The 16,885-nt window shown below is 38.5% G+C and overlaps 1 protein-coding gene across 1 annotated transcript in view; it reads right to left on the bottom strand.

Moving 5' to 3' along the window:
• LOC142336286 (uncharacterized) overlaps positions 1-16,056 on the bottom strand; it is a 45,318-nt gene extending 29,262 nt beyond the window's left edge. Inside the window, exons 1-2 of the mRNA XM_075384998.1 lie at positions 15,719-16,056; positions 15,480-15,639 (exon numbers count right to left, since the gene is read on the bottom strand). Coding sequence (XP_075241113.1) covers positions 15,480-15,639; positions 15,719-16,039 — 481 coding nt within the window. The 5' untranslated portion in view covers positions 16,040-16,056. The remainder of the gene's footprint in view (positions 1-15,479; positions 15,640-15,718) is intronic.
• Positions 16,057-16,885: the final 829 nt, after the last annotated feature.

Here is a 16,885-nt window from a genome sequence, read left to right as displayed (position 1 = left end):
CAGTACATCTTCCGGTGTCTGATTCTTCAAGTTCAGATGAGGCAATTCCAAACTTATTTGAAAAAAATAGAAGTTCAGACGAAAACCTAGCTGACCTGAACCTAGACGTTGAACACATAGCTAGGATACCGGTTGACCCGTTAATTGCTAACGAGATTAGACAACAACAACCAGAAGTTCGTGTTCCTCTAGTATCATCTTCATCAGATGATGAAATGTTCTCACCTCTCCAACAGCCCCAACTAGCAATAGTACCATTAGATATTGAGTCGCCTCCAGAAACACGTGAAGAACAATATGCATCAGACGAAAGAAAAATAAGAGCCCGACCTTATCATCCAAAACGAAAACCAGAAAAAAGTGCATTTAAATCGCCAGAAAGTTACCAACAACGAAAAAATATACGTGGCTTTAAATTAGAAAGTTAAAAGAATATTGCATAAAGAGGATAGAACAAACCCTTATCTAACCAACCAAGTTAGAAGATCAGGCAGCCCTAGACCGAAAAATGCACGAGCCAGATTGGAGCAAGAAAAACGTGAAGCAATAAAAGCATCTGCACAAGCATCAAAACAACCAAATACACCAAGTAGAGAGACAAAATTAGACCAAGTTAGAGCAAGTATAGCAAAATATTCAGGGAGAAAGCCCAGCAGTTCAGTAAATAGACCAGTAACTAGATCTCAAACAAAAAAACTCTTCACCAGGCTCATCAAATCGAAAGTTAAATCACTTCAGTCCAGAAATAAATGCAACATATCTTAGTTCACCAACAGATATCTTACAATCTCCACATTCTTTTGCACACCGTACATCAGCAGACATTGCAATGGCAGAAGGATTAGCCCGAAAAGTCAAAAGCTGGTACCCAGCAGCACCAAGTGCAATCAAACTTAGATATCCACCAAAAACTGGCTCAGTTTTAGTATACTTTGACCCCTATTTTGAGCGTTATGTCTTCAGTTTAGTTACCAAAAATAGATAATACCACAAGCCCATATACGAATCAGTACTAGCAAGCATCTATCAGCTGAGAGAAATAGTAATAGATGCAGGAATCCAACACTTACGTCTTCCAAAACTTGCCAGTGGCTATGATTAGTTAGATTTTAACATCATTCTTGAGCTTATATGTCAAGTCTTCGGCCCTCTACCCATAACCAATTATATCCATTAGCACGTACAGACCCAGTACAGTCTAGAAAAGCCCTATATCTGCCCCATAAGACCCACAAGCCCGAGCACCTTGGCACTAAAGACCAAAAATCGCCCAAAATTCGAAAAATTTCAACCTTAAAATCTAGTTATTTTGATATATCTCAAAAACCACTCGTCCAAACCTGGATTAACCTAGTTTCTGAAAATCCCTTGTCCAGTAGAAGCGATCCGAGCTATAATCGACCCATTCGGACCAGTTCTAGGTACCAGAAACTTAGCCTAAATTTGACCCAGGTTCATCTCAGAAAAACAGTCATAAAATTTTCAAAAATGCCCCGATCACTCCAAGTTTTTGCGCTGCAGCGTTTTTCAAGCAGAGAAACCGACCTGCAAATTTTGAAGCAATTTGGAGAACTTTAAAAATCGCGTGACGCTGGGCTGCCTGAAATTTGACACTTTTCGAATCCGCTCGAATTCAAGGATAACTCCTACAAAAACCCCCCAATTGACCCATTTTATAGCCCTAATACACTCTACTGCTCGCGCTTGACATCCCAGTACCCAAAAATCCCGCCAAATCAATAAAAGTCGAGTTAAGACAAAAGATACTGAACCCTACCAAAGTGCGTTAAAATTGATCTAAAAGTAGTGTAAATGATACCACAAAAATATGCCTAAATTGCCCCAAATTCCTCGAACAGCTACTCCCAGCTGCCACCTACATGATACAACCTCAAACAACCATTAAAAACCAATGTTTCCAAGTATGAATTGAAAAATGACGAAAAAAACGAAAATCGCGCTTCTGCTTCAATTCACTGCTTCAAAAACTTTTTATAGTCATTTTATTCCCCACTTGACCTGATCGATGCCACCTATACCCCTACAAACTTAGTGCAACCCTCCACTAGCCTAGTAGTACTATAAAAACCACTCCCAGCTCACCCTAGTACCAACCATAAAGACTTAAACCCAAATAAGCTTTGAAAGTGTCATAATTTTGCCAGAAATTCAGTTATTTCCCACTAGAATCGAAAATATTGCTTTCTGACAAGACTAAACATACCATCAGCACTCCCACATCTATAATTCTCCGAATATGCACTCACAGCCCCCTAGTGCCAATATAAGCTGAGAAAAGACTGCCAAAGAACCGAAAATCACAAAAAAAATTGAATGCAATTCTCGCAAAAAGTGATCAAAAATGCAACTTAGTACCCCAATATTCCTGATACTATTGTTAATTCAGTTAGTCCTACTCATGAGCAGTCCAACCAATTAGTGAGCAGGAAAAGGAAACGCATCAAACAAAAACAGTGAAACCAGACCCAGTCAGAGTGACCATAAACGTCCCCCTATGTGGACCAGCAGCAGGAGCTGCAGCAGCGGCACCTCCAGCACCACCCCCGGCCCCACCAAGGGTAGCAGCCCCAGTACATCTTCCGGTGTCTGATTCTTCAAGTTCAGATGAGGCAATTCCAAACTTATTTGAAAAAAATAGAAGTTCAGACGAAAACCTAGCTGACCTGAACCTAGACGTTGAACAAATAGCTAGGATACCGGTTGACCCGTTAATTGCTAACGAGATTAGACAACAACAACCAGAAGTTCGTGTTCCTCTAGTATCATCTTCATCAGATGATGAAATGTTCTCACCTCCCCAACAGCCCCAACCAGCAATAGTACCATTAGATATTGAGTCGCCTCCAGAAACACGTGAAGAACAATATGCATCAGACGAAAGAAAAATAAGAGCCCGACCTTATCATCCAAAACGAAAACCAGAAAAAAGTGCATTTAAATCGCCAGAAAGTTACCAACAACGAAAAAATATACGTGGCTTTAAATTAGAAAGTTAAAAGAATATTGCATAAAGAGGATAGAACAAACCCTTATCTAACCAACCAAGTTAGAAGATCAGGCAGCCCTAGACCGAAAAATGCACGAGCCAGATTGGAGCAAGAAAAACGTGAAGCAATAAAAGCATCTGCACAAGCATCAAAACAACCAAATACACCAAGTAGAGAGACAAAATTAGACCAAGTTAGAGCAAGTATAGCAAAATATTCAGGGAGAAAGCCCAGCAGTTCAGTAAATAGACCAGTAACTAGATCTCAAACAAAAAAACTCTTCACCAGGCTCATCAAATCGAAAGTTAAATCACTTCAGTCCAGAAATAAATGCAACATATCTTAGTTCACCAACAGATATCTTACAATCTCCACATTCTTTTGCACACCGTACATCAGCAGACATTGCAATGGCAGAAGGATTAGCCCGAAAAGTCAAAAGCTGGTACCCAGCAGCACCAAGTGCAATCAAACTTAGATATCCACCAAAAACTGGCTCAGTTTTAGTATACTTTGACCCCTATTTTGAGCGTTATGTCTTCAGTTTAGTTACCAAAAATAGATAATACCACAAGCCCATATACGAATCAGTACTAGCAAGCATCTATCAGCTGAGAGAAATAGTAATAGATGCAGGAATCCAACACTTACGTCTTCCAAAACTTGCCAGTGGCTATGATTAGTTAGATTTTAACATCATTCTTGAGCTTATATGTCAAGTCTTCGGCCCTCTACCCATAACCAATTATATCCATTAGCACGTACAGACCCAGTACAGTCTAGAAAAGCCCTATATCTGCCCCATAAGACCCACAAGCCCGAGCACCTTGGCACTAAAGACCAAAAATCGCCCAAAATTCGAAAAATTTCAACCTTAAAATCTAGTTATTTTGATATATCTCAAAAACCACTCGTCCGAACCTGGATTAACCTAGTTTCTGAAAATCCCTTGTCCAGTAGAAGCGATCCGAGCTATAATCGACCCATTCGGACCAGTTCTAGGTACCAGAAACTTAGCCTAAATTTGACCCAGGTTCATCTCAGAAAAACAGTCATAAAATTTTCAAAAATGCCCCGATCACTCCAAGTTTTTGCGCTGCAGCGTTTTTCAAGCAGAGAAACCGACCTGCAAATTTTGAAGCAATTTGGAGAACTTTAAAAATCGCGTGACGCTGGGCTGCCTGAAATTTGACACTTTTCGAATCCGCTCGAATTCAAGGATAACTCCTACAAAAACCCCCCAATTGACCCATTTTATAGCCCTAATACACTCTACTGCTCGCGCTTGACATCCCAGTACCCAAAAATCCCGCCAAATCAATAAAAGTCGAGTTAAGACAAAAGATACTGAACCCTACCAAAGTGCGTTAAAATTGATCTAAAAGTAGTGTAAATGATACCACAAAAATATGCCTAAATTGCCCCAAATTCCTCGAACAGCTACTCCCAGCTGCCACCTACATGATACAACCTCAAACAACCATTAAAAACCAATGTTTCCAAGTATGAATTGAAAAATGACGAAAAAAACGAAAATCGCGCTTCTGCTTCAATTCACTGCTTCAAAAACTTTTTATAGTCATTTTATTCCCCACTTGACCTGATCGATGCCACCTATACCCCTACAAACTTAGTGCAACCCTCCACTAGCCTAGTAGTACTATAAAAACCACTCCCAGCTCACCCTAGTACCAACCATAAAGACTTAAACCCAAATAAGCTTTGAAAGTGTCACAATTTTGCCAGAAATTCAGTTATTTCCCACTAGAATCGAAAATATTGCTTTCTGACAAGACTAAACATACCATCAGCACTCCCACATCTATAATTCTCCGAATATGCACTCACAGCCCCCTAGTGCCAATATAAGCTGAGAAAAGACTGCCAAAGAACCGAAAATCACAAAAAAAATTGAATGCAATTCTCGCAAAAAGTGATCAAAAATGCAACTTAGTACCCCAATATTCCTGATACTATTGTTAATTCAGTTAGTCCTACTCATGAGCAGTCCAACCATAGCCATATGAACCAATTTGAACAAGTTTTACAAAACCTCATGGCCAATAACCTATCCTCTACCTGAGCCTTTTCAAAAAAACCCAGGTTCACCGCAGCAAAAACATTATAACTCGTTTTAAAAAATGGTTGCAACCGCCCAAATTTTTGCTCTGCAGGTTTTTTAAGCTGAGAAAGCGATTCAAAAATTTTGAGCCCGATCCAAGCATTTTAAAAATCGCTTGACGCTGGGCTGCCTGTTTTTGAAGACTTTCTGAAAATTCACGAACATGTTCATAAAATCCAAAAAAATTAATCGAAAACCTAATATTATTAACTTAAAACATTCGCATGCTCAAGCTTTACATGCTCATATCAAAAATATTGAAAATTGTTAAGAAAAAAAGGTTGAAATAATAGCAAAAAACTGAAACCTACAAAACTTTTCTCAATTTAGTCAAAATAGAGCCAGATTTAGACCAGAAAAAGTATCAAACAGCCGACTTATGAGCCCATATCCAATATTCAGTCTCTCTAGTAGTTTTCCAAGCCTAATAAACCCATACAATGTCACAGAAAAGCATAAATTACCGTTTAAAGTCAATAGTCTTCAACCTATGTCAACTTATGCACCAAACATGACGTACCATAAGCAAAAATCTAGCAAATTTCACAGAAAAACTAGAACAAATCACATGTTAATCATCTTCAAAGTTACCAAAATGCTACCCCTGATAGCCACAGATACCAGTATCAGTTGATAGCACCAGATTTAGGCCACTAGAGCACCACCAGACCGATATATGTCTTGAAAAAGCTCGATTAGTGGAAAAATCATGCCTGAAAATTAGCATTTTGAACTTAAAAATCAATGTTCTGACCTGACAAACAGCTTCAAATACCATCATTCAGTAATAAACACTAGTACCAGACACAGAGAGTACCATTTTAACCATCCAGTATTGATAATGTATGAACAGTGATGACTTATTAAACTCCAAATTTGACGATTCAAAAATAGCCAGGTTCAGTTCACAAAAATAGTCATAACTTTGTGAAAAATTCTCAAATTACGCCAAAATTTTTAGGGCTGAGGGGATTTTTAGGCCGCTGAAGCGATCTGCCAGTTTTAAGCTCGATTGGAGCAATTTAAAAATCGCGTGACGGCGGGCTGCCTGAAATTTCGCATTTTTCGACTTCTCAAACATGACTCAAAAAGTTGATCAAAAAGTGTTCCAAAACCTGATTTTATAACATAGTTGTTCCCCACCGATGTCTACCGTGTGGGCCAAGCCAAAAAAATGCCAAAAGTTCAACAAAAATTGAATAATTCACATATATGTACCACCTGTCTTGATGCGGAAAAATGACCTAAATTACGAAAAAATTATATGTAAAAATTAGTACCAAATACTCTTCCAAATCAACTCGTATCGCACACAACTGTTACTAACAACAAGGGTAATCGTCTAGAACCCTTAGAACCAGTCCATGTTCAATATTTCACAAGTAAAGCAAGGTTAATGCTCAAAAACGGAAAAAACCATTATATCACCATTCTTGTTCGCTCACAGATTTGTCATTATATAGCTACACAATGTCACAAGGACATTACCACATGCTCAAATGCACCACAGCTATTAGTTCCACCAGAAAAAGCCAATCATCAAAGTTATAATTGATAGATAATAAGTAAAAACTCACCAATAAATGAAACTAGGCTACATGATGAAAACAATTGCACAGACACTAGTCAATCCTCATCGGCGCTATCCTCAGCAACAGTACCGCCACCACTAGTACTCTGAACGGCTAGACCCCTTGTCCGACTAGAACGAGTCACGTACCCCTCAGCTTCATCCAACCTGAATAAATGACATGAAAATGAATAAACTGCCTCAAAATTGCACTAAAATTCGACTAACTTTGCAAAAAAACCAATAAATACTCACTTAGGAAAGTCCACAATCTGTTCACAATGGTACCGATACTCATTGTCGATAAATTTCCCGATGCGCTGTATCAGTACAGCAGGAACGGTGGCTTTAGCATTAACAGAATGCTTGCAGCATACCCAGCCGCCCCCCATTTCCTCATTATACTGCCAATAGATGTTGACATTGCATCCGAGGAAATACGCCATACCGACAAACTAAACAACAAAACCCCAAATACCATCTCGCTACATCTGAATGTATCCGAATTACCACGCATTGAAAGTACAACATACCCAGAACTCGGCCAATGAACCATTGTCTTTACTCTCAGCAATCTCATATTCAGACACAAAGTATCCTAACTGGTGTTTCACAAGTTCAGAGAACCCAGGCGAACACATCTTAGCCACAATAGCCAAGCGCTATGCACACACATTATGCTACCACGTCCACAAACTCAGCGTAAATGTCATTATAAAACTCGTACCAACTCAGTACACACCTTTGCGCGAAGATTCGCACGGAAAAAGGTACATTGCACCTCTTTGCTGCCCATCTTCTTCACGAAACATGGCACAAACTCACGATTGGATCTAAATAACACGCAAAAACATCTATACGACTAATAAAAAATACAAAAACTCCAGAAAAATACATATAAACATAAAATTATTATACACCGGCCTGCTGACCACCCTGTGAAAACGGAAAGAAGAACCCAGCAGCTTTCGACTTGAGTCCTCACAGGAGTCGTGTGCTCTGTTGAAGCACTGAACCCGACATGAAGAGGAGCCAATTCCTGAGTCACAATCTGCTGCGTTGGATTTTCCTTCTCCTGAACCTGCATAACACCGTCCACCTTGACTTCAACCCTATACATCAATACCTCACGATTAACGGTCAACTCAGATGTCCCCACATTCTTTGTCCTCAGTCTCAAGTGTTCTGACCTTGCTCGATAAACTTTTCGATCCTCAAATGACTTCACAAACGGTGGATACGCCCATTCAGCCTCAGGAAGCGATGTACTTCGCAAGAAAGACAGAAAATCTTCATACTGAGCAACATCCATGTAACACCAAGTATATGAAAGTCCGAAAATTGAGTAAAACTATTATTTAAGCAAGCTAAAAGTCAATCTGAAAAGTGCAAAATGAACAATCATCTGAATGAAATCACACAAGTTGAACAAATTATGCAACTAATGCTAAGGACGTTTAAATGCCATGCTATACCGACCACTAATTGTTAAAAAAACACGCTGCAAAACACACACCAACACTCTCAACAAACAATTACGCCCTTTACAGACATTTACTTATTCTCAAAGCCTCACTAATTGTCCTTTATCCCCTACTTACGCCCTTATTCTCTCCCACAAAACAAGTTTGATATATACTAATTACTACCATAATACTAGCACCATGTGAGAAGTATATTAGTAGCACCAGTCGATATTACATCTAAAATTACAATACTACAGTTAGTTTAATAGTCCCTTACACAGTCATATAAATATTACATAATATTACAGCTATGAAAATAATTAAATACAATAATATTAAACAAAAGGTTACACTGCATCTTCCCCGACAACTCCCTCCGCTTCCTTCACTTCCCTTCTCCTCCTCCTCCTTCGATTTGCCCACACTCCCAACAACACAGATACTGATGATAATATGAAGAATACTAATATAATATTAATCCACCACTCAGTCCCACCACCACTCCCACTGTCAATAACTACATTATCTACTGCTGTCATATTACAATTGGGATGCTTTAATCTAGACCAGTGAACTGCGTTCCTGCCAACATACCTGGTCCCATTTGTACAACAACCAATAATAAGGGTTGAAACAGTAATATTAAAACACATGGTGCAATATTGTGAGCAAAAAAATGTATGTAAATACTGCAAAATTTTACCCCCCTAACCACTACCCCATAACCACACACCCAATATTCAATCAAACAACTACACTACAGCATGTAAAATCACCTGAGACGCATAAATACCACATAAACAAGTGCCAAATTGAGAAAATTAGATCCAAAAGCCTGAGTACATTAAGTAAATGAGTAAATAAGCAACGGAAAGCCAAACAGAAACCAGTTGAACGCCCAGAAGAGCCACATCAGCAGAAGATTGTCCTGAAACATAGTTGTTATTATTGAAATACGAAAATGTTACTTACATTCGTCATAAATCTCGTCGTTTTCGGCCCCACGTTTGAGACGCCAATTAACACAGAAGCACTGGCCCAAGGAATAATCTTTCACAAGGAAGGAAAGATCCTTATCACTGAGAAGTTCATAAAAGCGGAGTTCTTAGTTCCATTTCCCCGCCATAATTTCACAGTACGACACCAATTAGAGACTACTTCACGAACTCTCGACAAAATGGGTTACTGAATCAGCGTTTAGTAATACTACATACAGTACTACATACATCAAACAGCTGTATTCAACGTTGATTGGATTTACACAAAAAACTTAATGAAGCAATTGAAGCCGCAAAATGAGGGCTTCAAACTGCGGAACGAAACCGAAAAACTCCTTACCAGAGTCGAAGAAGACCCCCGAATTCGACAAAAGAGAGCCGCCCCGCTTGCTATAGCAGCCGCTGGAATTGGACTCTTCAGTCCAGGAATAGCAATGAGCAGCGGCGGATGCGGTGGAAATACAGGAATTTTTGGCTCTTGCCAATGAACTTCTCAAAATGCTGAAAACATCGATCGATTAGCCAACAGTTTTAATAGCCTTAACAACTGTCATGGAAATCGTTGCCCGAACAGATCAGAAATTCTTTCTAGTTGCTGACGAACTTGCAAAAGTTTACAAAGTTCAAAACCAAACGCAAGAAAACCAGAACAGAAACTGGAAACTAGTTGAGGAAAAATTCGCAATTGAATATCACAATCTGAATGCAAAAGCAACCTGTATGGATAATCAAGCAATACAACAACAACTCAACTTTAATTTTGACAGAGCAGCATCATTACTTCTTACACTTTATGTAGACATTAAAAGTTATCGTGCAGCTTTATTTTCTTTTCGGATTAATGTTATTAATGCTATTCCCACTTTACTTGATAAACGTCTTCCAATCTCTTTAGTACCTCGTAAATCATTAGTTAAGATCCTTGATGCAGTCCATGATAGCCAAAAGAACGCCCCAGGTCGTTTAAATTTGACAATAGCCATGACTGAAATACTTTCGTATTACGATGCGAAACTCGTACAAGAGATTTCAACAGTAGAAGACGGACTTTTACTGACATTAGCCATTCCCCAAGCCTCTAGCAAGACAGTGTTTAAAGTTTATCGTGCAAATGTAATCCCTATGCCTCAGAAGGACTCAGTTGATGCCTTACAATGGGTATTTGAGGGAGAATACTTAGCAATCTCAGAAGGACAGATGGAGACAACAGTACTGACGACATCCCAGTACGACAACTGCCTTGGATCGCCACGATACCGAATCTGTCACGAGACAAGAGAAACCCACCTTGGATTCTCCTCGTGCCTAGCAACCCTCAAGTTTCATCAAGCCATTACAGCATTGAAAGTATGTGACACAGAGAAGGTTGTGTTACCCAGACCAGAACGAGCACAGAATCTTGGATACGGAATATGGCTACTCACATCAGCTTCAAGTGATTTTACCCTTAGTTAGTTTGGTACGGACGAGAATGGCCGACGAACCAATATTCCTCATAAGGGTTGTAACATCTGTTTAATCACATTAAAATGTGGACAATGTTCAGTGATCACATTAAAATTAGAGCTGATATACAAAATTGTCAGTACCTTCCAGCAAAAAGAATAAATGTGAAATTACCTGATCCACTAGCACATTTAATTGACTCAGTACCCAACATCAACGAGCTACCAAAATACGAATCAAGTACTGATGCAAATCTCGATTTATTGAAGAAAGTTAAAACAGAATTCATTTATCCAAATAGAAAGTTATCAACCGAATCATTAGACCACATAGCAAAGCCAATTACCACCGAAATGAAATCATTCAAGCCAGCACTAATTGACAAACTGTCCCAATCAAGCTTTCTCTCTCGTTAACAATCATTGTCTTTATTGGAAACTTAGCCTTACATATCCTCCTCTTCATGTATTTATACCATAAAGTAGCCTTTGTACGACGAATGGTGCGAAACTTCATGAAGCTTAATGGAACAAATTTACCGCTTAATCCAGTGGTCTCCGTACCAAAATATCTGAAAGCAGATGTAGTCTCAAACCTCGCGAAACAACTCAAGACACCGCCAACAGTTATATCGCCAGAAGACATGGCAACCCTCAAACGAAATCACAGACGAAATTCCATGCCTGCAACTTCTACCATGTCACTCAACACCATGAACCGATTCAACACAGAAGATGAACTAGATAACCAAGCTTCATCCCGGGAGGAAGGCATAATTTGAGTCCTTGAAAGTCTTATACAGTTCGACAAGTATTAATCCTTTAACTGATCAAGTATCCCTTCATACATTGTTTTCCTTCTAAGTGTCCTAATCAAACAGTGCTTCAATCCCAGAAATTAACCAGTGCTTTAAGCCATTCATTCAACCAGTATACTTCTTCTATTTCATTCAAAGTTTAGAGCTATTATTCAGCGAAATAACCATGAATATTCTCAGTGCTAATCTCAACACCTCCTCTCAATCTTAACTTTATCTTATATTCTCAACAATTTATTTTGAATCAGCGCATTTTAACCTCTTAAATGTTCCTGAACAACCTTAACTCTTGCCTTAACTTTGTTCACCTTAACTTTTATCTCAATTTGTCTTAACTTAAACTTTATCTCTTTTAACTTCTTTAATTGTCTTTAACTTTAATGCTTTCGTTCAAAACTCTTTTCTAAGAAAACACAAATTGGGTGGCTCCAACAAAAACATGTGTATCCTCTTATATTCGTGCAGATTATATGTTCATAAAAGCGGAGTTCTTAGTTCCATTTCCCCGCCATAATTTCACAGTACGACACCAATTAGAGACTACTTCACGAACTCTCGACAAAATGGGTTACTGAATCAGCGTTTAGTAATACTACATACAGTACTACATACATCAAACAGCTGTATTCAACGTTGATTGGATTTACACAAAAAACTTAATGAAGCAATTGAAGCCGCAAAATGAGGGCTTCAAACTGCGGAACGAAACCGAAAAACTCCTTACCAGAGTCGAAGAAGACCCCCGAATTCGACAAAAGAGAGCCGCCCCGCTTGCTATAGCAGCCGCTGGAATTGGACTCTTCAGTCCAGGAATAGCAATGAGCAGCGGCGGATGCGGTGGAAATACAGGAATTTTTGGCTCTTGCCAATGAACTTCTCAAAATGCTGAAAACATCGATCGATTAGCCAACAGTTTTAATAGCCTTAACAACTGTCATGGAAATCGTTGCCCGAACAGATCAGAAATTCTTTCTAGTTGCTGACGAACTTGCAAAAGTTTACAAAGTTCAAAACCAAACGCAAGAAAACCAGAACAGAAACTGGAAACTAGTTGAGGAAAAATTCGCAATTGAATATCACAATCTGAATGCAAAAGCAACCTGTATGGATAATCAAGCAATACAACAACAACTCAACTTTAATTTTGACAGAGCAGCATCATTACTTCTTACACTTTATGTAGACATTAAAAGTTATCGTGCAGCTTTATATTCTTTTCGGATTAATGTTATTAATGCTATTCCCACTTTACTTGATAAACGTCTTCCAATCTCTTTAGTACCTCGTAAATCATTAGTTAAGATCCTTGATGCAGTCCATGATAGCCAAAAGAACGCCCCAGGTCGTTTAACTTTGACAATAGCCATGACTGAAATACTTTCGTATTACGATGCGAAACTCGTACAAGAGATTTCAACAGTAGAAGACGGACTTTTACTGACATTAGCCATTCCCCAAGCCTCTAGCAAGACAGTGTTTAAAGTTTATCGTGCAAATGTAATCCCTATGCCTCAGAAGGACTCAGTTGATGCCTTACAATGGGTATTTGAGGGAGAATACTTAGCAATCTCAGAAGGACAGATGGAGACAACAGTACTGACGACATCCCAGTACGACAACTGCCTTGGATCGCCACGATACCGAATCTGTCACGAGACAAGAGAAACCCACCTTGGATTCTCCTCGTGCCTAGCAACCCTCAAGTTTCATCAAGCCATTACAGCATTGAAAGTATGTGACACAGAGAAGGTTGTGTTACCCAGACCAGAACGAGCACAGAATCTTGGATACGGAATATGGCTACTCACATCAGCTTCAAGTGATTTTACCCTTAGTTAGTTTGGTACGGACGAAAATGGCCGACGAACCAATATTCCTCATAAGGGTTGTAACATCTGTTTAATCACATTAAAATGTGGACACAATGTTCAGTGATCACATTAAAATTAGAGCTGATATACAAAATTGTCAGTACCTTCCAGCAAAAAGAATAAATGTGAAATTACCTGATCCACTAGCACATTTAATTGACTCAGTACCCAACATCAACGAGCTACCAAAATACGAATCAAGTACTGATGCAAATCTCGATTTATTGAAGAAAGTTAAAACAGAATTCATTTATCCAAATAGAAAGTTATCAACCGAATCATTAGACCACATAGCAAAGCCAATTACCACCGAAATGAAATCATTCAAGCCAGCACTAATTGACAAATTGTCCCAATCAAGCTTTCTCTCTCGTTAACAATCATTGTCTTTATTGGAAACTTAGCCTTACATATCCTCTTCATGTATTTATACCATAAAGTAGCCTTTGTACGACGAATGGTGCGAAACTTCATGAAGCTTAATGGAACAAATTTACCGCTTAATCCAGTGGTCTCCGTACCAAAATATCTGAAAGCAGATGTAGTCTCAAACCTCGCGAAACAACTCAAGACACCGCCAACAGTTATATCGCCAGAAGACATGGCAACCCTCAAACGAAATCACAGACGAAATTCCATGCCTGCAACTTCTACCATGTCACTCAACACCATGAACCGATTCAACACAGAAGATGAACTAGATAACCAAGCTTCATCCCGGGAGGAAGGCATAATTTGAGTCCTTGAAAGTCTTATACAGTTCGACAAGTATTAATCCTTTAACTGATCAAGTATCCCTTCATACATTGTTTTCCTTCTAAGTGTCCTAATCAAACAGTGCTTCAATCCCAGAAATTAACCAGTGCTTTAAGCCATTCATTCAACCAGTATACTTCTTCTATTTCATTCAAAGTTTAGAGCTATTATTCAGCGAAATAACCATGAATATTCTCAGTGCTAATCTCAACACCTCCTCTCAATCTTAACTTTATCTTATATTCTCAACAATTTATTTTGAATCAGCGCATTTTAACCTCTTAAATGTTCCTGAACAACCTTAACTCTTGCCTTAACTTTGTTCACCTTAACTTTTATCTCAATTTGTCTTAACTTAAACTTTATCTCTTTTAACTTCTTTAATTGTCTTTAACTTTAATGCTTTCGTTCAAAACTCTTTTCTAAGAAAACACAAATTGGGTGGCTCCAACAAAAACATGTGTATCCTCTTATATTCGTGCAGATTATATGTTGTATAGAAAACAAAATTGTAAAAACCCAGTTCCTCAAAATTTTCATGGAAAATTTTAAAGTCCTGTAGACGCCCCTATTTCGTCCCTCATAGTTACGTGATGATTTTCCTTTAAATATCCATAAATAAGTGCGATAAATAAGTTCATATTCAGGTAGATCTCAAGGCCATATATAGCCAGTATTTCCATCTAGGCCTGTAACCCCTAATTTGTTTATGTTTACGAAAAACAACCGCAGATTGACAGTTTACTGATAAACATATCAAGTGCCTAAAAGCCTCAATATTTACTTTTTTGAGTTTCTTGAAGATAAATTCACATAATTAGTAAATAACTTCATGAGAGATTATGTACTTGGTGAAGTAATTATTCTAATAAAGTAGGTGCTAATACGGAACTTGTATATGTACTTAACAAACATCAAGAGACGTACAAAAGCCGGAAATTGCCCAACTTGTAGATCAGTAAATATTTGCAAAAGACCAATACAACTCAAGGTACACCCCTGCGGAACCCACGATCTCCAGATCACCGGAGAACCAGCCTGACAATCAGTTGATCAATATCATTTAAAACTTGATAGAACTTGAAAACTTCTTACTAATAATTTTTGATTAATTCTTGTTGAAATAATTAAAGATCGAATTGGAAAAATCTTTATAAATAACTAAGTTAAATCAGGCTTCCTTAGAGCTAAATTGCGAACGATTAAAGCTTTAAAATACAAGGCAAACTAGTGGATATATCACGCATTCGAACCGCTCAATAAAAGGCTATTAGCTAACTTTATTCAAAATATATCTGCTAAAAATCGCACTGTGAAACATCTAAATAATTCCTTGTAAAATGCCAATTATTCAAGTTAATTACCTCTAATATTAACCTCAGAAAATACCATGAGGAACACTAAAAATCAGTGCGTAACACTTACCAATAGCCTTCGTTGATTTATGGTTTTGAACTCTTTTTAGCAGATTCGCAGCAGATTCAGTTTCAGCACTCTCCAACTTTTCCTGCAGTTTTCTGCTTTGACATGCATTAAAGTCTGCGAAAGCCTTCTGTTTGTCAGCTTGAAATTCTTGCCCTTGTTTCTGAAAAATTTCTTAAGACAATCTATTCAATTTGTCATTTATTATAAAGCAACAAGACTCCAAGGTAATTTTGACTCACCTCGTACTCATTGGAAACGAAATTAGCGTTTCTCAAACGGCGTACTTCGAATGTTGCTTTCAACGATTCTCGATGAAGTGAAGTTTTCAGATTCTGTTTGTGATTATGGACTCGCAAATCGTTGTCACCTGACATGAGCCGGCTATACGACTCGAGGCTCCCTTTGTCAATTCTCGTCCGATAGTTGGTCGTATGAAAGGATTGGAAGCGATCAATCAACAAATCTATTTCATCGTTAGCATTGTATAATAATTTGCCTTTAGCTGATGCTTTCAAAGCCATGTGAACCTTTGAATCGATATAATCCGCGCGAGACAACATTGTAAATTATATTGACAAAATCTGAAAAACAATGGGTTTCCACAAGGCCAGTCAATGATTATAGCAATTCCTCACGGCCTAATTTAACCAATAACGGTCTTATTTTCTGTATATACAGACTTATGTTTTTGGTAGATATATAGCTTTTGTTAAAACTACTGATTGAGTGAAAAAAAGTAAACTGTAGTTATCCGTATAATCTACACAGTTGATCGAACAGAACTGATTAAAACAGTATAAATACAACGCATCAGAGAACTGGGCCCATTATAGCACCCCCCCCCATTACCATGATTGGGGGATATAGATTATCTGACCAGTGACCACTAAGCTGGGGGGCTAGAACGTGAAAGACCCAGAGAACTTATGCTTATATTTCTAGTTGATGTTGCAAAATATTTCTTTATTGAACAATGATATAACTTGGGGTGCCTTATTTCTAAGCTCAAGAGTTAGTAGGAAAATTCTCGAGGAGCCGTCCCTCACGAACAAAGGCGGATGATGAATTTTCGGTGGGTTCATTTCTTCGCAGCGACCTATCCTCGCAGGCAGAGAAAACAGCTTCGAAGGATAGTGAAGCTTATTTTGGTCCAAATGCGGGATAGAACATCAGCGTACGGTTCCCTGCGGTTTTCGCCTATCTTAGATGCAATTTGAGAGCTTTTGTTGCTGCAGGACCTCCGCTGCCAGTGCAGGCAAAGATCAATTGGTTGAAAGTGCTGTGATCTGTTGCTATGATGAGGGTAATTTAGGTTTAGTCACCCATTATAGTGATCGGAATAGATTCGCAAGATGAAGGGTCAAAATCAGTCCATAACTGTTCAAGGAATTTATTTTGATATAACG

This window comes from Convolutriloba macropyga, chromosome 3 (assembly GCF_964194025.1).
Source record: "Convolutriloba macropyga chromosome 3, txConMacr16.3, whole genome shotgun sequence".
NCBI lineage: Eukaryota > Metazoa > Xenacoelomorpha > Acoela > Convolutidae > Convolutriloba > Convolutriloba macropyga.
This window is presented reverse-complemented; position numbering and strand designations above follow the sequence as displayed.